The sequence below is a fragment of the Drosophila grimshawi genome, unplaced genomic scaffold (assembly GCF_018153295.1).
Source record: "Drosophila grimshawi isolate 15287-2541.00 unplaced genomic scaffold, ASM1815329v1 contig_1369, whole genome shotgun sequence".
NCBI classification, from domain to species: Eukaryota; Metazoa; Arthropoda; class Insecta; order Diptera; family Drosophilidae; genus Drosophila; species Drosophila grimshawi.
Window position 1 is genome coordinate 663,332 of NW_025062891.1, and position 24,862 is coordinate 688,193.

General features: G+C 39.8%; 1 protein-coding gene across 1 annotated transcript; it reads right to left on the reverse strand.

The window, feature by feature from the left end:
* Window positions 1-5,044: 5,044 nt before the first annotated feature.
* LOC6560980 (serine protease filzig) lies at window positions 5,045-21,529 on the reverse strand. The gene is made up of 7 exons (XM_032735396.1): window positions 21,162-21,529; window positions 7,172-11,191; window positions 6,453-6,639; window positions 6,206-6,390; window positions 5,792-5,907; window positions 5,543-5,662; window positions 5,045-5,480 (listed from the first exon to the last, which is right to left on the reverse strand). Exons 1-7 carry the CDS (start codon window positions 21,379-21,381, stop codon window positions 5,316-5,318), a joined length of 5,013 nt encoding a protein of 1,670 aa, XP_032591287.1. The 5' UTR covers window positions 21,382-21,529; the 3' UTR covers window positions 5,045-5,315.
* Window positions 21,530-24,862: the final 3,333 nt, after the last annotated feature.

Genomic DNA, 24,862 nt, shown 5'->3' on the forward strand with positions numbered 1-24,862 from the left:
TGTGAAAATGTGAATCAGAGCCAGGTCAAACATGGTCTTGATTAAAAGCCAACAGAAGCAACAACAAATGGTCAGCAGGTAATAGCAAAATTTGCCGTTTACTCGTTGTGACTTTTGAATTAAATGGTCTGCGTACAAAAAAACGTTTCCTGTGCCGACGGCAAATGGCCAAGAAGAAACGAGCCGGCTCGTTGGGCTTATCCTGGCCCAGGTCATTAAAATTGTGTGTATTGCGCGCTTTTAGTGTTATTACCGGTACTGCCTTAATTTATGCTTCTCAGACTCATTTAGCTCTTTTTATTACACCGGATGTAAGTTGTATATCAACTTGAATACATCTAAATACATGTATGTTTGCTCTTTATTCAGCTCCAGCGAAGCGTTATTTATAGAAAAATTAATCGAACATATGCATGTAAATACACAAGAAGCATTTCGCCAAAGGTTAAATAGATGGATTAGTTGAGGTCGATGCGGTTAATGATGCCAATCACAAATAGAATGTAAATGGTAACATCTTTTCGTTGGCTCTAATAAATTAACCAATTCGACACACACACAAAACTTTTTGACCAAGAATAGGTTGATTAGCACTGTGTATCTATAATTAGTCTGAATGGTAATTTATCTATCATATAATGTATACGTTTCTAGAGAGTTATCTTAACAAAGTTGCCATCAATGCTGCTCCTTTTGAACTCACTATTTGCTTAAGTGCTCTTTATCTGTCATCGAAATAATCATTAGCAAACTTAATTATAACTAGAATAATTGTCAAACCAAAAACTAATTTGCTTGAAAAGGCATCTTGATTCAAATTCATCAATAACATGTTGTATTGTTTGTGGTTAAAATTGATAAATATCAAAATATGTTTTCCTTTAGAAATGGACTAACATTTAGTGTCTTAGACCTAAACTTGCTGTATGTCTAAGATTTACATAAGTTGATGGATAATATTTATTAAAGAATCTTCACATACACAAATTTGGAGATACTTAAATGGAGACAAACTTTAAGTACGGATCAGAATATCCACTCTAGCATAAATATATACACTTTTGAAATAGCCTGCTTTGCACAATCAGCCATTGTGCATTAGCATAAAAGTGTTGCATACTTCATGGGGTAACATGTGTCTTTTAATGGCATGCAGCGATTAAACATTTTAACCCACCAAACTTTTTTGTGTTGCTCATAAATAATGCATTGAAATAGATACCGCAGATACCACAGACTGCTCCGACCAGCCCTTGCCTTGGCTACCCTACCAAGTTCTCAGTGACTGGCATAGTGGAGCGTGGGTGTGGCTAAGGTATTACTTTTTAAATATAGATACTGAGTGACGTCATTAACTGGTACCGCGCTCGCCAAATAGAAGAGTGGTGTGGGTATATCTATATATGTTGCCCTAAGAAACGCCTTGAATCAATTTCAATAATAGAGTTGTCCCTACGTCCGATTTATAATCATAGTTCAATAAAGAAAAAATCCCTTTTTGACATTTCATTAATTACTTTTTTAGGATATTTTTCTTTACTTTTCGGTACTTGTTGAATTACTTTTAGTTAATGTAATTTCCATTTTTTTTTTACTAAAATGTCACAGTCAGAGGGGAGAATAATTGTGGGAACTGTAGGGTCCGCAAAATGTATCATACCGTTGCATAATTAAAGCGTACTAATTATTTTCCAACATCAAAGTCAAAGTTAAACATTAACAATTAGGCGTCTTAATAGAACCTTATATAAAATAAGTGCAACAACAACTGCTGCTAACTAACTGCTTTCGGTTGATTACACATGGCACTTGGCGTTACTTATCTGCAATTGACAATTCGGTTTATATTATTATAATTATATGTCTATATTGCTGGTAATAACAGCTCAGCTTTACTTATCTAAACTATGTGAGCCTTTCAGTTTTCCAAATAACTTTTAAGTTATTGTAAGATAAATATGTAAGTTAAAAAAAATTATTTGTGTCTACAAATTACTACCAATTTAGCTGTGTTAACTAATAGAAAAATTCATTTCAAAATGATAAAAAAAGAATCCTCGTTGTCAATATTGAGCAACTATTCTAAGAACTTTTTAAATGCGCATATAAACTTTATATGCTTTAGTTATATTAAAGTTTAGTTGTATTAAAAGTAAAGAAAGAAAATTTAATTAATATAGAATTAATTATGATACAATAAAAAACTTTATTTGCTTATTACCCAACAAGACAACCAATTTAGTTAAGTCAATATTCAAATCAATTTATGTAAATTTGTGTACGTGATGAATAAACTTACATAGAATATATAATTAATGATACAAATATTTGTATTACCATCATTTTATTATATGCAAAAATAAAACGTCAGCTGGCAAAATTTGGAAAACATTTTAACAATTTATCAATAGAGAAAATAAACTTTTGTTTAGCTTATCACGCTTGCTGTCATCGAGCAGGAAGAAGGCCAACTAAAAGTGGACAATCGCTGACAGTTTGATGACTTACTTGGAGAACAAAAATAAAATGGCAAATGGTCGTTAAGCGGGCCTTAGCCCTGGCTGTCAGTTAAGAAATTGGATAAGTTGGTCGGCCAAAGAACGCGGCGTGTGTGTTTTGGTCGCTGACACGCCCACATGTGCCTAAATAAGCTGAATGGAGATGGCGAGTTGATTATTGTTGGCTCACAAATGACACTTGACAGTTGGAAAAGTTAATTAACTCAGCGCGTTAATTACGGCACACCAAACACCTGCACACACACTCGCCTGACTTTTAGTCTATTAGTTTTTGATTAGACGATTAATGTCTAATCCTAATTGCAGCTGGTATCATTAATGACACATTCACATCTGAGACTTGTTTGAATTTAAGCACAACTCCGATTGCAAACAGACAACACACCCACACACACACACACACATCAACTGTTTAGCAGTTGACTAGTTGCAGCATATGTTGCGCTCTTATACCTGCTGCCTGTGTGTCCTTTCAGCGACTGAGGCCAAAGCAGCCAACACCTGTCGCCTGTCGCTGGCTGCTGCTGCTGCTGCTGTTCCTGGCATGAGCTTTTTCGCAAGCTTTTTCCAGCTCTGTGCATTTTTATGAATTAAAAAGCCAGAAGCTCTCGCCGTGTGCTAACTTTCGAGGCCTACGAATCAATGAGGCACACGAATGACGTCACAGCCAGCAGTTGTCGGCTTGTGCTTGTTCTTCTTCTTGTTCTTTCAACTCCACCGTGTGCCCGTATCCTTTAGTAGCTGGCGGGTACTTCAGCTGCAAATTTGACAGCTTGCCAAAGGTTTTCAGCAAACATGCATTCGCTGTTGGCTGCTTGACTATGTCGAGCTTGGAATATACATAACTTAATCTGTATTTAGTATACATTATGCGAGTGCCGGCGGCTTTGTTGTCCTTTGTCCTTGGCAGCACAAAATTGGTGGAAAATATTCAATTTGAGGGATTTGTTTTGTAGCTTTAACACTGTCCAATTCATTGGTTAGATTTGTTTCATTTTTTTAAGCACTGCGGTTTCGTTAGTTCCTTTAAATGATTGTGTTGCAACCACGTCTTTTATTGAAGCTAGCATATAGAAGGATAATTCCCAAAAATACATTTTTGGAATGTTAATTGATGTTTTTTAATATATAGATATATGACTTCTCCAATTTGGGCACCCTGTATGCAACAGTGACAAGCAGTCAACTGTGATATCAATTTTATTTTTATGGTTCGACCTTTAAAATCCTTTTAAAATAAAAAAAATTGTCAATAATATTTATTTTTCAACCCCGCAAAACAGTTTCAAAGTCAGATCGATTGAGGGAGCGACTTCTTCATATCTAACGCACTTGCCGAGGTGAGCAGAACATGTTATGCGAACTGCTCGTTGTCACTGAAAGTGTTTTAGCATTACATTTTCCTTCTTATGCAGCTCAATTTATTGCCTAAGGGAGTTGGCGGCACACGGGTAGCTGGAGCTAAAGGTTGATGCTAAAACTTGTAGTAATATTGAAAGTAACCTGCCATGCAGCATATTGCATATTCTCTGTGCCACAAGACAGCTACGGCAAACACAGTTTTCCACTGGGCAAGCGGAAATTGCACTATGTACCAGATACTTAAAGTGGAAGTGGGTGGATGTCAAGGTTAGTACTCTGCATATTGTATCTATATTCCTCTTGGTAACCTTGAATTGTATAGGCTTCATTTGAGTTTATCACATTTATGCGCTGTGTATTAAAAAGTTGTTGTATTCCACCAGAAAGTCAAATTTCATCTGAACTGATTTGATTTGCGACTTTTTTTTTGTTGTCGTCGTTATTTTTGTATCGCTGTAAGTGAATGTTTCCAAGGAATCAATAATTTTTAACTGAGCTCAACTTTTAATAGAATGAGAGTTGGCAGCATATTAAATTGAAAAACGCTGCGGAATAAAATAAATTGTTTGCATAACTTCCGTTCAAAGTCATCTTTCCAATAAAAATTACATTTAAGCATTTTCACTAATTTACTCTCGTTTATTTCATCATATTTGTGTGTTCGTTTTGTTCGTTTTAGCTCTTAAGATGCTAACAAATTTGTATAGATATATTTGCATATATCCTATAGATTAGAATAAATTAATTAATTAGTAAATTCAATTGAACTAAAAACATTTGCTCTCGCTCTCACTTATTTTCAATTTTCTTTTTAACATAACAACAATTTGCCTATGAAAATTAACAATTGATATTAATATTAAAATAATTATCAAAAAATTTCAAAACGCGTTTCTCAAGTTTTTAGTTAAATCAAAGAAAATAAAAAAAACGTCAGCTCAATAATAAATATTAAAAAAATAAATAAATAATCTTAACATTAAAATAAATATGCCTTACAATTATTATTGCATTACAGGGTCTCATAAATTACTTTGATTCATTAAAACATTAAACGCATTAAGACTTCTCTGTTGGGCAGACTCAAAAAGACGACGCCTCAAAATAGGCAACACAAATTATGCACGAGCCAGTTTGAGGGCCACTTTGCTCTAAGTGGCCTGCAAACTGTAATTGCGCTCAATTTGTGTCGCTTTTTGCTGCCGTTGCTGCTGCTGCTGCTGCAATTTACCAATTAAACTAATGAAAATGGAAGTGGAAATGGAAATGGAAGTGAGGGCAATGGACAGGTTGAAGTGTTTTGTATGTGAATGCGACGTTCGATTTAGACAATAATTTAAAAGTTGTTTTTAACTTGTTTGCCTTTTCGCTTTAAGTTTTTTTAAACCTACTTCTATTTACAGTTCGCTGTGAGGCCTGGACACTGGGCGTGGCTTATTTAACGCCCGTTATGCTGCGCAGCCAAGGCTTATAGAATGTCGTGCGCATATAAACGCCAGGCAGATATGGCGCTGCACACTTGATGCCATGGGAAACGGTGCCGGCCAACTCGTATCGGCCATCAGGGCGCTGCAGCACCAGTGGACCACCGCTATCACCCTGCAAAACAATAGATATTTATATATATATATAAGCAGGTACATTATTAAAAGTTTTCTTACCTCGCACGAGTCCTTCTGGCCATTGGCATAGCCAGCACATAGGAACGAGCCGAGTATCTTCTTGTTGTGTCCAGCGGTGTGGAACATCTCTTGGCAGACGCTGTTCTCAATAATTGGTACCTGTTGCGTGTGGGAAAGCAATTAAAAGTTTTAATCGGGTCAAATGGCATGCCTTAATGGCTAACAGCTTGATACTGACGTACAAAACTGTACTGTACAAACAAATAACAAACAAGCAAACAAACGCACCTGCACCTCCTGTAGCACTGAGGGCACGCCACCGCCGTACTTGAGACGTCCCCAGCCGGTTACTGTTGCCATGCGCCCGGTGAAGTCGGCCTGATCATTGGGCATGCAAATTGGTACTGCAAGGGCAAAAGCGGATAATTGTTAATTAAAATGTTAGAGTAAATGGATAATAATATGCTGCGAGAAAGTGGAGTAAGAAAATAATCTCTGTACATCTTAATTAGCTAATGGAATTGCGTTCTGGCAACAATCTACGCGAAACGAATATTTTAAAGCGGTTTGGGTGTTTCCTATATACACCATTGAGATGGTAGGCAATGGTAACAAACTTAGTTTCACGGTTTTCTTACATAAAAGAGATTTTTCAGTGATTTTCTTTAGTATTGCTAGAGTATTTATGCTCCTACTGCTTACCTATATGCGTATCAAATTGAACAGGACTGTCCATTTCGAGCAGGGCCAGATCGTTCTCGAAGGTAGCCGGATCATATTGGCGATGTACAATGACGCGCTTGACATTTTTGGTTGTGGGTCGTTTGCTCTCCAGATCACCAGAGATATCAAACTCACCCATGACAGCGACCAAAGATGCCAAGAAACTATTGAAAAGAGTGCAATTAGCATGCGAATTATGTTATGATTTTCGTAGTATTTAACTTACCCAGGTTGACAATGTGCGGCGGTGATGACATAACGACTAGTGATTAGGACGCCGCCACATTTATTTTTGGTGAAGAGGCCCAACCAGGTGGACTCGCGCACCAGGACCTGCCAGGGAAAGGCGCCGAATGTGGAGCCTTTGCCGCCGACAATGCGACCGGACTTGACATGTGGACGAACGCCGCATTCTGTTGATGGGGAGTGAAATGTGAGGTTAGGAGTAGGGAGTGTTCACAAAGCGAGAGAGTGAGAGAGCGAGTGAGCGAGCGAGCAAGCTGGTGTCAGAACTGACTGCCAGTGAGATACAGAAATAAACAAAGGGAAGAGCTGCGAATATTTGCTGGACAATGCATGAATTGGATGGGTTAACGGGTAGGGTTGTGGATAACAGATATGGGATAGGGTTACTAGAACTAGCTATGTGACTATTGGATAGCGATTGGGGTATATCAATGATGGCGATGCCTGTGGACAGGCCGTTTGAGGCGGCGACGTGCTATATTTTTGGAATGATCAAAATGCAAGCGTAAGGTTAGGGACAATACATTGGATATAGGGTGATTTTGATTTTTGTGGTTAACAAATGTGCATGAGTTATTAGAAACAGGAGAGAGAACAAAGAAGAGAGAAAGAGAGAGAGAAAGAGTGAGCGAGAGAGTGACAGTATGTTTTTTTTGGGGTCTTTGCTTTTGTCCATACTTTAAAACACTCAACACTTACGTATCTTGCGTCCATTGGCGCCTCCGTACGAGCTGAGCGTGGATCCCTGATCAATTTCATTCTCATGCGGACTGGGATTGAAATCCTCCTCATCCTCCTCATCCACCAGATCATCGCTGACGGGACGCGTAATGGGTTTTGGTGTGCTACTAATGCGTTTCGTTGGCTTCTTGGAGGCGGGACGTCGGGTTGTGGTGCGTGGCGGAACGGTGGTGCGACGGTTTACCACTGGTTTGCGTGTCGTGGTGACTGAAGTCTTCTTGTTGGGCGCCTTGGTGCTGACGCGTGTGACTGGTCTTTTAGTGGTTGCCTTGGGCTTGACAGTGCTTGCAACTCGTACCGGTTTGCGTGTGGTTTTCCTGTTCACATTGGTGGTGCTCGCCAAGCCTGATGAGTACGAGGAGGCTGTGTTGTTGGCGTCATCAATCATATCGGCGAGTGCCTCGAAGTTGCCCTGCAATGAGGCAACCAGCTTGTGTACCAGCGTGTGCATCTTATCCTTCAGCACAATATCCTCAACGAAGGCGGGTGTCGACATCTCCAGGTCGCTGGTCACAGCGCTCGATGCGGCGGACATGTTCAGATTTGGATTGCGTACCGGCGGGAAGTTGTTGAAATCATTGGGTGAGGTGTATGTCTCCTCGACAATATGCTGGCCAACCTTCTCGCCCGGCACCGAGAATGCCGGATAAGTGGGCGTTGGTCCATAATAGCCAGGGAAGGCAGGCTTATCATCGGAGGGCACACCGTATACTGCTTCCGTGGTCGACTGTGTGAAAGCCAGGTGAACGGGACTGCTGCCCACGCCAGCTGCTGGCATGCCAAAGTAGCCCGGATCCTCAAAGTCATTGGAGCTGACCAAAGTGGGTGGTCGACGCGTAACAGTCGGTGCATAGATGTAAGAGTTGGTCGTTGCAGCCAGCTTGATGTCATCATAGTTGCTTGAACTGGGCAGATTTATAGTGGTTGGCTTAGGCGTTATGAGTACTGTGGACTTTGTTGGTTTGGCCGCAAAGCCGGGCTTCTTGTGGCCACCATAGTTGCTAGTGCTGGGCTGCTGTATGTGGATGGGCGCCGATGCAGTGGCGAACAAGGGAGGCTGATAGTTGCCTGGCGTAGAGCCCAGTATGTTCTCAGCAGTGCTTTGGATGAACGCGTCAAGCTTGTCATCGGCCATAAATAGCGGCGGCACCTTGTCGTAGTGATAATCCACAGTAGCTGGTGGTCGGGGCGTTGTTGGACCTGTTACATAGCTGGTGGAAATGGGTTTCGACGAAACGGGCTTGCGTGTTGGCGAGCTGGCGGACTGCTTGTTGTAGTTGTGCACAGATGGACTGGGTTGTTGATAAGCGGGTGCAGGAGCGGGAGCTGGAGCAGGCTCATCATAGCTGACGGTGGCGGGCTTACCGTACTGAGCTGGCTGGGCAGCATCATCATAGCTCACCGCAGGGTGATCGTAGCTGGATGTAGGAGTCGCAGCCTGTTCGTAGTTAGAAGTAGGAGTTGGCGGCTGATCATAGACTGATGCTGATACTGATGCAGACTGATCGTAGCTGGAAGTGGGAGTTGCAGGCGAATCATAACTGGTGCTGGAGGCCGCAGGCTGATCGTAACTAACTACGGGAGCTTGAGCATAGCTGGAGGCAGATTGCTGTGGTGCTGGATTGTAATTATTACCAGGTTGCTTGACTTGTATGTGCGTTATGGGTGATTCCTCCGTATTGTAGCTGCTGCTCGATGGCTGCTGAATGGGTCTCCTAGTGTTTGCATGTTCGTTCTGAGCTGGTTTCTTATGACTCACTGGCTTCTTGCTTGGTGGTTTTTTTGTGGTTGGCTTAGGACGTGGCTTGGGACTGGCTGTGATCAGAACGGGACGCAGAGAGGAACTCTCCGGTACGTTATCGTACTGAGGTCGCAGCGCTTGTGTTGTTGTCGTCAAAGCCAGGTAGCTAGGTGTTGGGTCTGGACTTGCCGATGGCAGCTTCTGATTGTGCTGATAGCCAGCGGAAGTTTCATCGTGCTCCGCCTGCACCTTGGTTGTATGCGAGGAGACAGACACCTCGGCGGGCAGGGGATCATTGTAGTGCTGCATGGTCACCATGCCAATGTAGGAAGCGACAGGACGATTTGGAGTTGAGGGTCGCACATAGGTGGACGATGGCTGCTGTGGTGGCTCCGTGTACGTATTTGTTATCTTCTCAAAGTTGACCTCAGTGTTGGCCTCGAGCGAACTGCTGCTGAGCTGATCATAGCCAGCGGCCTCATTTTCTGCCTGGCCAGACTCAGATTCAATGTATGACATGTCAACAGGATAGGCAATGCCCATAACAGGCATCTTGTTAAAATCTGAGGTGTGAGCTGCATTCGGTGCATTGGCATCATTATACGTATTGGAGGGCATTGTGTGCTCGTCCAGCACCGAAGACTCATCTTCAGTATTGTAGTTAGGTTGGGGCGTTGCTAGCTCGGCACCCGTCTGACTAGAGTCATCATGCACCGGGGAAAGTTTGTCGTAACCAGGCTCATCGCTGCCACTAGTCGTATAGCCGTAATCCTGCTGATCTGGTGTCTTGTTTTGCTCTGAATAATAACTGGGTGGCACTGTTGTCTCGGTGGGATCCGCCTGGGCTGTATAAGCATAGGATGGCGTTTGTTGCTGCTGACTGACCACATTGTAGCTGGGTCCATGATTGCTATTGTTTAGCTGCAGTATAATGGACTCAATTGAGTCCACGTGTGTGGTTATCGAGGAGACTGTAGTGGGATTAGGATGCGCCATCGCAGGTCGCTTCTCATTGTTATAGGTGGGCACCAGTACATATTTATCTTCAGCTGATGCAGTGGGCTGTGTGCTGCTGCTGCTGCTGATGCTACTGGAAGATATGTAGCTATGCGATGGAGGTTGTGGCTGCTGTTCCTTTGGTGGCTGCACATAGACTGGTTGTGGACCATAGCCAGTGGAGAATTGCAAATCCTCGACCAGATCAGCATCTGCGCCGGGATGTGTGATATCACTGTGCGTGAACTCACCGCCATCCAAGATGAGATGATTGTGATGATGCATATTGGTGTGCTGAGCAGGCTTTGGCTTGGGTTTCAACTGCTGCACTGGACGCTTCATTGCCTCTGCAAGCTGCGGCACAGGCTTCGCCTGAGCTTTCACTGGAGGTTTCACTTGTGGCTGCTGCCTGGGCTTGGGTGTTGTAGTTGGCGTTTGCGTTTGCGCCTTGGTGGCAGGTGGTTCCTCAAACGAGCTCGATTCGGAGCTGCTTTGTTCCAAATGTCCGCTAGCTATCTTGTTGGGCACTTCGGTGGTAAAGGTAATCACATCATCTGCATGATCTGGCGGCAATGTGGCCAGCACCTGCATCACAAAATCATCATTGTTCGGCGGCGAGGAGAATGTGTTAATCTTCACGGAATGCTTGTGCACATGTATTGCCGGTGGTTGCTCAGTTGGCTTCAGTTCATTGGAGTTGATTACTTCTTGGTTCGTTTGCAACTCCGATTCCTGCTCAAACTCGACGCTTTCCGAATGCGATTGGGTTGCCGCCGTTGAGCTGGTGCTCGGGTAGCTCAACTCATTCTGGTGGCCAGTGCTGCCCAGCTGCTGATAGACCTTATCCAGATTCTCTTGATCGTCGCTCAATTGCTGATGCTGTTGCTGTTGCTGTTGTTGTTGCTGTTCGCCATAGCTCTCATAGGAGGATTGTGCTGCTGCCTGTTGCTGTTGCTGCTGCTTTTGCTGTTGCTGCTTTTGCTGCTGCTGATGGAAGTAAGCGTTCTGTGCATCATTGATCAGCGTGCTGGCCAGCTCATGTGTCTGCGGTATCTGACAGCAGGCACCGAATAGGAAGCCATCCATACAAGCGCCTACCACCTCACCATCCCGCTGCGCGCATTCGTGATTGAACATACAGATGGTGGGGCCATTAGAGCGCGGATCCGAGCTGGGCAGCGTTTTGGTGGCACGACAGTGTTTTGGGGTTATGCGATAGCCACCAAACAATTTGCGACCAACTGCAAGTGTTTAAAAAAAGATAGAAATCCGTAAGTCTCAATCATATAAATTATAAGTTTTAAATTTGTTGTGTCAAGCGCAATTAAAATTGAGCTTAAATATATACAAAATGATTTTTACCTTTTTCATTTTAACAAAAAGTTAAAATACTTTTTTAACGAATAGACCAATTTTGGTTGAGAATCTTTAATTGTTAGCTTATTAAGCCTAGAACTGAAGGCGATTAATTAAATTTCCACTTGTTGAAATAGCAATCAAAGTCAGGCAACTGTACATAATTGGATTCACTAGTGAAAATCAGATAGTTTCTATGAAATTCTTGAAATGAAAGCAACAAGCTTGGCCATAAAGTTTTGTTTGTGACATTTAATTACGTTTTGCAGTGCTAATTATGAGCAGCAGAAGTAGCAGCAACAGCAAATACAGCAAAAACAAAAAAAAAAACAAAAAACCGCCAAAAAACAATAAACTCAATTAACATGAGGAGCAGCATTTGCTGTTTGCTGTTTGCTGCAAGCGACAACTGGCGGCAACTAACGGGGCCAGTTGAAAAGGCAGTCAGTTAGTCATTGAAGTGAAAGTGCCGCACAGCGCAGTTGCTGCCTCTAGTTGCTGTCGCTGCTGCAATGTCAAAGTTCAATGTTGTTGCTGCCGCTATGTAAAATGCACTTTTATTGCATTCTGCTGCTTTACGGTTGCATTAGCAATGATGTCGCGCCGCCGCCACAAAAACCCAAAAACTTTTCTCATTACCAAAATTACAAGCAAGTTTTGCCAACTCACTTGTCATTTTGGCCGCTAGCGACGTTCATTGATTTATTCCAACTGCAATTAATTTCAGGGAAGTGGCAAGTGGAGCAAGTGGCGCATTTAAACAGACAATTAACACCTCAAGCACTCGGTGCTCCACTTGCTCCACTTTCGTGCTGGCCTCAAGACTATGTCAATGTTTGTCGGCAATGGGAGCAGTAGACTATAAAATAGAAATACGAATGCTTAGCTAAGTGCCAGATTCTAAGGAAACGAAAATCATTGTGGTCGTGATCAATTAACAATTAAGTTGCTAATTAAATATAGGGCAAGCACAGTTATAGTAACAGCAAGCCTATAAGATCTGGCATCTTTTCAAACTATCTAAGTACTACATACACATAAATATAACTCAAATTTGAACCTGTAGCTGCGCCTGGACATTCAAGCACAGACACTCCACAAAAAAAAAAATGTAAGTGAAAGTAAACACAATAAGAAAACTGAATAAGCTATCAAAAGCGTTAAAAAAAACAACAACTCCAATTAGAATGTCCAGTACGTAACCCCAAACTCAAAACTTCAACCGCAAAAAATACATAATTGAGAAAAGTGATAGTGTTTTTTATTTTATTTATTTATTTATTATTTCTTTTTTTTGCAACCGATTTCGTTTTCTGCTCAGTTGTTTTGTGGGTATTTTTCTTTCTTATTTTTTTTTATTAATTCACTACTCGCTTTTTGTGGCTTTATTATTTGCAGACATTTCGCATTTTATGATTAGACACTCAAGTATGCTGAAGTATTCTTCCGACAATCGTAAAACGTTAGTAAGTCCACAAGCGATGAGAAATAGCCGCAGGCCCAGCACGCTGTTAGCTTAACAGAGACCGGAGACGCTTAACAGCACCCAGCGTACAGCTAACATAATTACGGCGTCTGCTTCTTGGGAGCGAATTGTTAAGGGCAACGAGAGGGAGTGGGACAACAAGTGCTTGTTAATTATGCAGTTTACTATAATTGGTTTGCTTCAAGTTGAGCAAATATTTAATGGCACATGCAAGGGCTATATTTAGCGAAGATTGCATTTGAGTAGTGTGAACAACAGTATAATATAATCAGAATGTAAACTGAGTTTTAAATCTTTAAAAGCTGTAGCTTAAATGTTAGCTAATGCTAAGTCATTAAATGAAAGAAATAAGATACGATAAGATGGCTTCGACTGTACATATATATATATATATAGTTTGAATACTGAGTCTTATAATTAAAACCTGTCAGGCTTGAGGTGAAATTGTGTTAATGTAAGAAAATGAGGTTTCTAATCATTATGATTATTAAATAAATCTTAAGCATAAAAAGCTTGTTGAGGAATATACATTTGACCTTGTTAAGCCCAACTGTTAATTAAGAAAACAATTTGATCAGAACGTTAACTAAACGGGGGGGCTTTGATGATAGTTATTATGTGCATTCTATAAGTTCTATTACTCGAAATGGTTAAGCATTTCAGATTAGATCATATTTGTGCTATCTCAGTTCGAATCGACAGCAGTAAATGTCTGAGAACTGTTAATAGTCGCTATAATCACTTCTTCCGCCCGACTATCAAACACCCAAAGTGCGACCTTCACGGCACTCAATATCTCAAGAGAGTGTCATCAAAAAAATTGAGAAACTCATAAAAAATAAAAAACGATAGGGTCGTCTCGTCCCCTCGGCCATTAAAAATGCAAAGAATGTTTCAACGTGTCTCTGCATGAACATTGGAGCTTTGTTTTTGGGGCGCACCTGCTACAAGCAACAACAACAACAACAACAGCAACAAAAACAAGAGCGGATAGGTGAGCGGCTCTTAAGAGCGAAACTGAAGTCGTAACTGAGCGCGCGTGACTCTTATAACTGATTTGTGATTACTGACTGAAGATATGGTTGGATTTTAATGCAATTTGTTATGGTATGGGTTGACTTATTGCCAGCCTCTGACCCTAATTGGCGCAACAAGAAATTCAAGTCAATGTATCGTAATAAACGCTATTTGGCATGCAAAATAGGTTACAGCATCGCAACAACTGAGAGCAGACATAAAGCCGGCTCGCATTCACAGCCAAACACACATATATATACATATATATATATATTCACACTCTCTCTGAGCGCTGCTCTCTTGAGTTGAGGGGCAACGAAAGTGTGTCAAACGCCTGAACAATTTTGCGTAGCTTTAACAATTTTTCGGTGTTTATCATATAGCATGAAAAGAAGAAAAAAAAGACGAAGAAAGAGCACCAGCAGCGACAGCAGCAAAGGCAGGAAGCAGCTGAAAATGAGATAACAGGTTGTTCTTTCAAAGCAAACATCGACAGCTTGTTGACCAAAAACTATCATTAATTATGGCAAAACAAATTAAGAAGAGTGGCAACGTCAGTGTGTCACTCGGCCCTTGCCATACCGATCTCCAAATTCAGCTTGAATTCCAGCGCAAGCTGCAGACTTTAAACAGTTATTTACTGCGTTTCATTTAAATCGCATGCAGTGAAATTCACGCACACACACACACGCACACTCGCACACACACACACAGAGAGCTGGGGAAACGAAAATTAATTGAATCATGAAATATGCTGCACGCTGAGCAACACCGAGCAGATCGAATTCGTAGAACTTGTTTTCTTCCCAAGCATCCGACTGCCGCAGAGATGCCAGACGGCACAAAAGAATGTAAACAAACGAGGCGCTTTAACGGTAAATGGAAAATTATTATCGATCAATTAGTTCAACGTTGCAAAAAAAAAAAAAACAAAATGAAGAAGTAATTATATATGTGTTTACTCGGATATATGGAAGTATTTACGTATATGCCATGCATGCAATACGACGTATAAAAAAGTATTAAATTTACTACTTGGTTTGTTTTCTCTTGACCAGTTTTGCATTGGATAATTTTTGCTCTGCTTGTGTTGTGAAAGTGTTTAAATGTTCTTGGACTAGATGCATGTTAATTATGGTCTAATTAGAAGAACATACATTGGCCTGTATCAGGCACGGAATACAACCATTTGTCTATAAATAAATATTTGGTATTTCCATTCCATTCCAAGAGACTACAGAAAATGTCTGCCAGTAAATCTAAAGATATTTTCAATATTTTCTTAGAGCCACTAAATTTCTTTAATAATAATGATTGAAAGTTTTTGTTTATATTTATTTATAATATATTTTAATTAAATTTCCATCACGATTTATCAATTGCAGAGAATGTAAAGATTTAGCAGATAAAAAAGCAATAAAATATTTGTCGCTTTTCACGGTATTATCATTAGTAACTTTTTAACATTGATCTCTAGGTTAATTTCACTTTTCATAGACAAAAGGAAAACTGTTTGATGTTGTTAGATGCGTATATAAATCTCTATCTATACGTAAATAAATCTCTATCACTTGATTTGGGATGCTGCTACTAATTATGACTAGCACAACAACAACAAATCCAACAGCAACAATAATCATTGGAGCTGAAGCGAGAGTGCGAGTCCGTTATTATGTTGATGTTTTCGTGCTAGTTAAATTGAATTTGTTTTCTGATTTGTAGCTGTTTTTTTTTATCATGTTATTTTGTTTTCCAAGTTTTTTTTTTATTAAATTTAATGGGCTTTACGTGCGACTTTGTGCTGTTACAAGCATCTTTAATATGTTTCTCTAATTTAACATCTCTTTCTGCGCCATTCTGCGATGTCACGCGAGAAGTTTTCCGTTTTGCGTGTTGGAAAATGAAAGTTTTGTTTGCTTTTGTTGTGGCTGGTTTGTGTAATAAACAGCGAGTTTTTAACCCTTAAACAGCACTGCATTTGTACATGCATACAAAGAAAGATTGCTGATGGTCAGGGTCACAGGCAAATAGAGTGCAACATTGTGTGGCAGCTGAGGCGGAACAAAACATTTTTATTAATCACATTATAATTGAATTGTTTAACAACAGCAAATAGTTGGCTGTATGTGCCAGCAATTGCAATTGCAGCTGTGGCCACATATTAAGCATAACTTGCTGCATGCTCTAGTAGGCGCTGCTCTGTGAATTGGACTGTGGCATGCACCATATAACCGATTTGCACGCGAGCCGATGCTAAGACGGGAAGACAGCGCCTTGAATTACATAAAATTGCATTTGAAAGTCGCGACATACATAATCAAACACACACATACATATATATATATAGATAGACGCATACTTTGATTTATAGATATGCAGCTGCTCGCCTTTCAGCATTCCGAATGAATTTCATTCCGACGTCGATTGTCATTTCGCATATCGGCACAGCATGCGAGCAATTCGAGTTCGAATTCGAATTCGAATCCAACTCGCCTGATGTGGTGTAAATTGTAACAGTGACCCAAATAAAATGCGGCGTCCAAAAAGACCGGTAATGTAACAGTGAATGTGCAAGTGCCACAGAGCTGACAGTCACTCCGCCTTACATACATACATAAATACACACACACACATATGTACACACTTGTACGTATTTTACGCATGCAATTCTAATGGGAAATTGTCGTATTGTTGTTGTTTTTTGCAAAACCTGTATACAACTGGCAGCCAAAACGAGTAGCAGTGCTGCACTGCTATAAATCGTGTCACGAAATTGTTACCAGTATTTTGCAACAGGTGCGTGCATAATAAAATTCAGCAGCTACATTTTAATATTTAAATAGATTTCATATTATTGGATTTGTTCGCAAATTTTCATGTTCTCGAATTAGGCACATTTTTGTTAGTAATATTTGCCGAGTTCTATTATATTGAGTATTTTTACAAAATGTAACAAAAAAGTGCACAGTTAAATATGCTTGCATTTTAATTATATCGTCAACGGCATACACTGCTCAAATTCGTAGACAGCTTTGTTATCTTTTATCATAAATGAAAAGAATTTAATGTTGACAAATGGTCAAATTATGTAAAAAATGTAGTAGAATTGTATATTTGGTAAACCGAAAGAGCTTTTTATTTAAGGTCAATAATACTCTTACTTCAATTATTAACTTTAATGTTGTTTGTTAATTAATGCATTATATATTAGTAAATAAATAAATACATCCCCAAATGTGAACTATGTAGCACTCATTTTCTTCATTTTTTTCAGTGTATTTGTTGTACTGCAGTAAAAAGAAAGGTAATCACAGTGTCAACCACGAGCCGAGTGCGTTCAGCCCGGAACAGGTTGCGCAGCGACACCAAAAGCGGAGCCCCAAGCATTGGTCAAGAATCACACACATACACACACTCACATATGTATATAGGTGTATATAGAGGTGTATAGTTATTATAAGATATCATCGCTTGTTGTCCGTCAGTTGCGCCAGTTTCGTTTCGTTTCGTTGTCTGCCTGCTGCTGTGTGCTGTGCTCTGCTCTGTTTTATTGTTCATGCCCGGCATGTGAGTACATTATTCCGTTTTGTTTTCATTACCAGTCTTATTATTATTATTACTATTCTTACATTATTATTATTATTATTATTATTATTTTCGTGTGTGGCACCTTTTTTCTGCCAGGTCATTCGAATTCGTCTAGGCGCAGTGGCATGATAAGATCTTTGCTTTGTGCGTATGGTAATGATCGTTTTAAACTCTTTGAATTGTGTTTTTACTGCACAATGAAACGTTTTAGTTGAGTGAAAAACTTGTAAAAAAACGCCTTTTCTCCGTTTTCTAGAATGACTAAGTGTAATGGATAGCCGTGCATACATCGGCTCAAGGCCTGGGAATGTTGCCGCAACATTTTGGCCAAAAAATACGTTGAACATCAAATCAAATATGCACGATGATCGCAAAATGTTTCAATAAAAAAAAGAAGAGTGTTCAGTGTTTATGTGTGTGAACGAGCAGTGAAAGTTGTCGGCCACAATAAATGACATCATTTTGGCAATAGCCTTTCAATCGATAACCAAAGCATTGAGAATGCACAAATAAAGACCCATCAGCGATTATTTATGGATGCACGAATAAGCCTCGAAGATGTATGCTGATTTCGTGCGAAAACAAACAGAATACACACACACATATGCGGAGTCATGGAACGGAAGTAACTACCAACGGACAAAAAGAGTTCCCAAACAAAAGATATAGACATCAGCCAATCGGCAGTTAAGAGCATTTCACTTTCACCGCCAAACATGTCAAAACAAATTTAACGTTCGCTATGTATTTCCTGTTAGACGCGCATCCATAACAAAGACCAGACTTCAGTCTCAGTGTTGACAAGTCGATAATTTGTAACAGCGGTGATGCCGATAAAAGGAAACCATGGCCAAGAGTGGCGTCGCAATAGTAGCACTTGAACAATGCTGATGAGCTTAAAAGATAAACTAAGTAGCAAACAACAAACGAGTACGACTATGAACGAGTCACACACACACTCACACATTCATACTAACAAATGAGTAGCTATGCACTAATAGTTCAGAGCTCTACTCTCTAACATAGGAAGTGCAACTCAATTGCCTGTCATATGATATATAGTAAATGAGTACGGGTTTTAATGTGTGTCTCGGTCTTGGTCTCTCTGTTTTTGGGTGAAATGCTTAGGCGGGCACTTGATGTTGATGTTGATGATGTGTCACAGTCTTAATGCGATTGGGTTAAGTTTTATGATGTAGTAAACGGCTGTGGGAAAATGTGGTTTACCCTACACCCTCCTCACTTGATGAAGGTTTGGAAGAAAGTCAAAGAAATGTCGCTTTCACATTAATTGCATGCAAATGAAATATAACATCGCTGCGTATACGCAATTTGCATAAATTGAAAACTTCAAAACTAAAAACAATAAAAAACGAAATCCGCAATGCAAATTGCCAGCAACACGAGAACGGTTAAGCAATTAGCCAGTGAGCCTAAAAGGCAAATAAAAGACATTATGAATTGCTTTTTAAGCACAATAATTTGCCAAGACCAATCGTGAGAGAGAGGTGGGAAGAAAGAGACGTTTGCTTATGTGGAGCATTTGACCGGACAGCGGTAAAAACGTGATCTCGAAATTATATCGATGCCAAAGACACTGAAAATTGAACGAGCCAAACAGCAGCTGAGCTGAGCAACTGACTGACTGCAACAACAACTGCTGTCTACAGTCCCCAGTCCCCAGTCGTCAGCCTTTAGTCTGTAGTCTTCAGTCTACAGTGCAGTGTATAGCTTCCTTCCCCAGGCGAGCTGAGTGAAGTGAGCAGCAAATTACCGCAAATTCAACGTCAACTGCAGGCCGACAAGTGCATAGACGCTAACTGGCACACGCTGCGATTAGAACCTGTATAAGAGATTTGCCATTGTTGTTGCTGTTGCTGTTGCGCTTACTGTTGTTGTTATTGTTGCTGTTGCTGTTTCTGTTTGCTGTTGTTGTGGCTACTGGCCAAGACATTTTCATTTCGCACACGCAATCAGCGCTGGACAGTGGCCGCGGGTTTTTCTTTTGCCTTTTGGTGTACAAATAAAAATTGAATAGAAATTGAAAATTGTTTTATGCTTGTAGCTTACAGCCACAAGCACACATATATAAATATATATATATATATATAGAAATATATATATATATGCTGTTAATGATAGATTGTGTGCATGATTGGCATTTGCTGTCTCCTGACCTGACGCAGCAAAGTTGTCCGCAAAACGGAAGCACTGACTTTTCTTTTTCTACCTTAGTCAACCTACAAAAGTGTTTGTTCAATGATTCGATGATTTGATAATGTCTGTATGTATTTCTGTGTATGTGTTTGTGTTTGGCAAGAAGTTTTCACAGCGTTCTCTGCATAAGCAAAGTCTTCACTGATGGCAAACTGAAGAGCTGATGCCCGACCCTTCCATAGCGTTAGAGTTTAACAACCTGAACATTGTTCAAATATGCCAAGTCTATTCAACTTGCATCTGTCTTTTTTTTATAGTCTAATGCCCTGATTTGGGTGTGAAATTTCGCATAATAATATATTGATTATGAACGCCATTAATGGTTTAAATATTTCGAATATCGAAAACATAAATTGTTTTCGGTTGAGTCATTTAAAAAAAAATTTGTAAGATTACTAAATATTATTTTTTGTGTTAAGTTTTTTAATGATTCATTTGTGGCCCAAATATATTGAAAACCGAATTCATAAGTATTTTTAAGTTGATGTGTCAGTTGAAAAACTGGAAGGTTTGCTAAATATTATTTTTATATAGCAGAAAACTTTAAATTAAACTTGTCTTATCTTTGCATCTGCTAAATATTTCTTGCTGTCTTTTATCAATTTCAAATATTAATTTAAATTGTTGTTGCAATTGCAATTCTTTAATTAAACTAATAATGCCACTCTATAGATATCTGCTTAACTAAGCATGTTATTATTTCAGCTAAACAACTCTTCAAATGAATACACAATTTTGGTTTTTAGTGTTTTGTATTTTAGTTATGTTCCTGTTAAAGTTTGCCGCTTAAGTCTTTCATATTTGCTGATTGTTACTTTAAAGTATTGAGCACACAAAGACTCAATCTCAATAGCTGTGCCAGTGACTTCGATTCCAGTTAATAACCTGACACATTAGAAATTTGTTTCACTTTTTAAATCGGCAACAATTAACACCGAAAGCAGCTGCAGAAACGTTAAAAACTGTCATAAGAAAGTGTGTTTGAGTGTGTCTAAGTGTGACTGTGTGTGACGGGCAGATGAGACTTATGTGCTCATCCTCAACTCTTGTTTGAAAAAGTAAAAATGGCAAATAGTGTGTGGTTATGTGTGTGTGTGTGTGTCTGTGTTTGTGTACTCGTAATGTAGCATAAAATGAACCAAATAATTGCCAAGTGCGTTGCGCGTCTCTCTTTGTTTATGTGTATGGAAAGTCATTTTCTGTGCCAAAGTTTTTCATGTGGCCACTGTTCATTTATTGACACAAAGGCATAGTTTAGATGCGTGCTTGCGTTTTATTTATTTTCAACGCTTTTCGGTTTTGGCCATTGTCAACTAGGCTTTCACTCGCAGTGGCATCAAAGTGTCAAGTGACACGCTTCGATTTACCTCAATGAGAACGAACCGCAAAACATGAGCTTGCAATTTGCCAAATTGATTTTCTTTCAATTGTTTGACATATAATTCTTAAAGTTTTCTATTGACTTTCTTTGCACCTCAGTATACAGTATACAGAATACAAAATACAGTATACATGTGTATATTTATTTGAAATTGTTTGTTACTTACCGCCATTCGTTTCAATTGATCTAAATCCACTTGTTGTTTGCACAAATAATGTGCCTATTATTATTAAAGTTGTTAAAGCGTTGGAAAGTAGTTGCCGTTTTGTTGTTGCTGTTGTTGCTGCCGTTGGTGTTGTTCTTGTTGCAATAGTTGTTGCTGTTGCTGTTGTTGTCGCGCTTGTGTGCGACGCTAACGCTGACGCCGGCATAACCCACTTAAACATGTTTGCGGTTTTGGACACACAGTACTCCGACTCCGGCTAGACGCTCAGTCTGGCAGCGATGGACGATTTTTTACAGCACTTGGTTTCGGGGTTAAAAGTGGACGCAGTGGACGAGCGAAACTAAGTGTTGGGATATTGTTGTTATTGTTGTTGAGTAATTGAAAACGCGATGCGCGCACGTTTGCACAGATGTGCCGTTACAGTAAAACAAAAGACTTAGGCAGCGAACGCGTTTCATGCACGACTTTTTACTGTGATAATCGTATCATAGAATTCATATATGTATTTGAATTTTAATCAAGCGAACAAAACAAATAACTGTAACTGTAAAGCGCACACACTAAATGATATTATTATTTAGCATTAGGTTTAGACAGCACTGTTTTTTTTTATTTTTTTAAATTTTATTATTATTTATATTTAATTGATGGTATTATTTATCGGCGAATTTTAGAGTGTTGCGCACACGCTCAAAGTGTGTTGCTTCTTGACCAAGTCAAGCGCCATGCGTCCGGTCAACTGAACGATCCGCGTGTGTCTGATTGTCAGCGTTGCCCGTTTGCCAAGCGCTGGCCAGCAAGATAACGGACCTTTGCCACTTTTGTGTGGCACAACTTTCACTTTAGCGCGCCCGAGAGCAAACACCAAGAGAGAGAGCGGCAAAAAAGAGACAGACAGTGAGAGAGACAGAGCCAGAGAAAGATAGAGAGAGCGAGTGCGAGAGAACGCTTTGTAGGTGCGAGTATTTTTGTGAGACACGCGCGCTTTAGACGCTTAAATGGTAAACATTTCTATTTCGGCTTCTACTTGGCTACTGATTCGGCTTATGTTTTTCGGAGCAGCCGCGTTATTCCTGTTTACGTTTTGGGCTTTCTCTCTTTGCCTAAATGCGTGTGTCTCTGTTTGCCTATGTGTAAGTTTGCGCTCTTAACGTCTGCACGCGTGCGCGTTTCAAACTCAACTGAAACGGTTTACAGCGCCGACTAGCGGTTAAGAGCTATCGCTTTAACAGCCCCACAAGCTGTTAAGCTGCTGTTAATGTCATAATTGCAATATGCTGGATGTCACCAACAGTAGCAACAGCGTTAGATTTTGCAGCCTAGCTTTCGCCTACGGCTCTTAAGGCGCGTATGCACGATTTACGTGCCACGATATTGGTCCGATATCGGCGCTTGCATATTAAGCAAGGTTATCGCCCCGCTGCAGATCCGTTTGTGGTCATTGACAAAAGACTCAAGACACAAACTTGGCAATTAGTGCATTCAAAATTGCTAACCAGCGCTCAACAATGTCTGTTATCTGTCCAGTTGAGTGCGAGTGTGTGTGTGTTTTGGCTCCAACCTGTCGTTTGGCATTTCCTTGACCCAAATTTCACTTGACTTAAATTTGTCAACGTCTTTGGAAACGCTGCAGCGCGCTGCAGTTGCCGCTTGTTTTTTTTTTTGGGCTGGGCTTAGCAAAAACCATTAGCATAGTCAAGCCAAGCCAAGCCAAGTCGAGACAAGCCGGGCCGCGTCGGGCCGTTGGTCAAGCGTGGACTCGACTCGACGATCTTTGTGTAGAATTTCACTTTCGTTATTGTCGTTGTCTTTTGTGATTGTTTTCTTTTCGCGTTTGGCTGTATTTTTTGGTTTGCTCTTGCGTTCAGCCGCATACCCATTGAAATGGAAAACGTTGCGGCTTATGGCTTTGTCATTTGGCCATTTGCCCATGCCGGGCACGTGGGTGGCGCACAGTCGTTTACTTCTTTACTCAGAATTGCTCAAGCTGTGTACTTTCACACCTCTTCCTCTATCTCTATTAATCTCTCTCTCACTCTCTCTCTCTCTCTTTCTATCTCTGTGTCTTGTTCCCATTTTAGTGAGCTGATATTACGGCATCCTCAATATACATTTGACTGATTATAATTTAAATGTTTATAGCATAAAAATCGCCCCGAGTCAAGGAAATTAAAACAGAGGCAACTATGAAACAAATCGCTTTCACCATAAAAAAGTGCCAAAATACAAAAAATTCCACAAAAAATATAACACAAAATTTGTCTTCCACGAATGAGCCACATTTTAGTCGAATACAAAATGATTAAGTTCGGCGAAGCGATTCTGCGCTTGTCGAGCTTTGTAGTAGCCGCTAGATTGGGATTATATAATCTCAACCAGGTGGGTTCGCTGCTGAAAGGCTAATGAAACTAATGCCATTCGATGAACATTGAATTCCATGAATGAGCTATAGTTTTGATTTAACACAAATCAAATTTATAATTTCGGGTATTTTAATTTTAATTAAGTTGATCCAAAATTTAAATTTGTTAATGAATGTTGCTTGTTAGATTTTCAAAGGGTTTTTGTTTGTTTGCAATTGATTGAAATAATAGGTTTATCAAATTGAATTCAAAAATATAATTTCGTATAGTTTTTTGTTTTTCTTATTTAAATTTATTTGAATATTAGGTACAGTTAGTTCATTTATTCGGCATCTCTTTTAGTTATAAAAGTTTTCGCTCAAACACATAAAAATATTAATTAATGAATATAAAATATTTATTGTTGAATTAATTAACTTTGATGAATTAATTATCCTAGGTTTACATGGTCCATCAATCGATTATTAGGTATGTTTTCTGCATGCTTTCTTCTCGCTTAACTCTCATTCTTGCTGTGGTCTAACGTCTCATTTGACTTAAAAATAAATTCCAACGATTAAATCTTTATTTTGGCATCTTGAGTTCACATATAACATGAGTTTCTGATGATCCATCATCAAGATTAAATTTCGATTTTACTTTTCTTCTTACCTTTTTGATCACCGCTGCGCACATATTTTGCACAGGAAGCAGCGGGAGCTGCTATACGATGTGATCGATAATAACATCAGCATATTTCTAATTAGCGGCGCTTGAGCGACAAGTGTGTGAAATTGAATTTCGAAAGAAAAAATTGTACAACGTTGAAATGTATGGGCGTCGGGGCAACCCACAAAAAAAAAGTGAAGTTTTGTTAAATGCCGCCGAAAGTTTAATTTTTTTTTGTATTATTTTTTGCAAATTTGCGGTTGTCAGGTGTAAGACATGAAAGATATAAGATATAGGGGTTGCCCAGGGGCAAATTGTAGCCGCTGTTAACACGCAGAAAGCAACGCCTTCCGAAAAGAGCAACTGTTGATTAGCTTTGTAGCTTTGTTTTCATCGCCACCCGATGAAAACGAAAGCTCAGCAAGTTGAAATGTTCGCCAAAGTTCAGTCCTAATTAATCACGTTGAGACATGCCGACGCCCTTGTGATTAATCGCCAGCTAAATTGAGCTAACATATTTGCCAATCAATTTTATGATCTGACAGGCAAATCATCATAAGTCTTAACCTGGCTTTCCACTTAAGTCGCTAGCCGCTTATAGCTCAATAAATAAGCTTAATACTGTTATATTAGTGGGAAGATCTTTAATAGTGTTCGACTGAGAGCCAGCTAGTTTTAACTTGCCTAAAA

What these genes read in the sequence shown, in the direction of transcription:
- LOC6560980 (XM_032735396.1), bottom strand. Translation starts at nt 21,381, where the DNA reads ATGTTTAAGTGGGTTATGCCGGCGTCAGCGTTAGCGTCGCACACAAGC. An exon ending in GCCGCACATTGTCAACCTGG is followed by an intron (nt 6,391 to 6,452) that starts GTAAGTTAAATA and finishes TCTTTTCAATAG; the next exon opens with TTTCTTGGCATCTTTGGTCG. An exon ending in CAGTGCTACAGGAGGTGCAG is followed by an intron (nt 5,663 to 5,791) that starts GTGCGTTTGTTT and finishes CACACGCAACAG; the next exon opens with GTACCAATTATTGAGAACAG.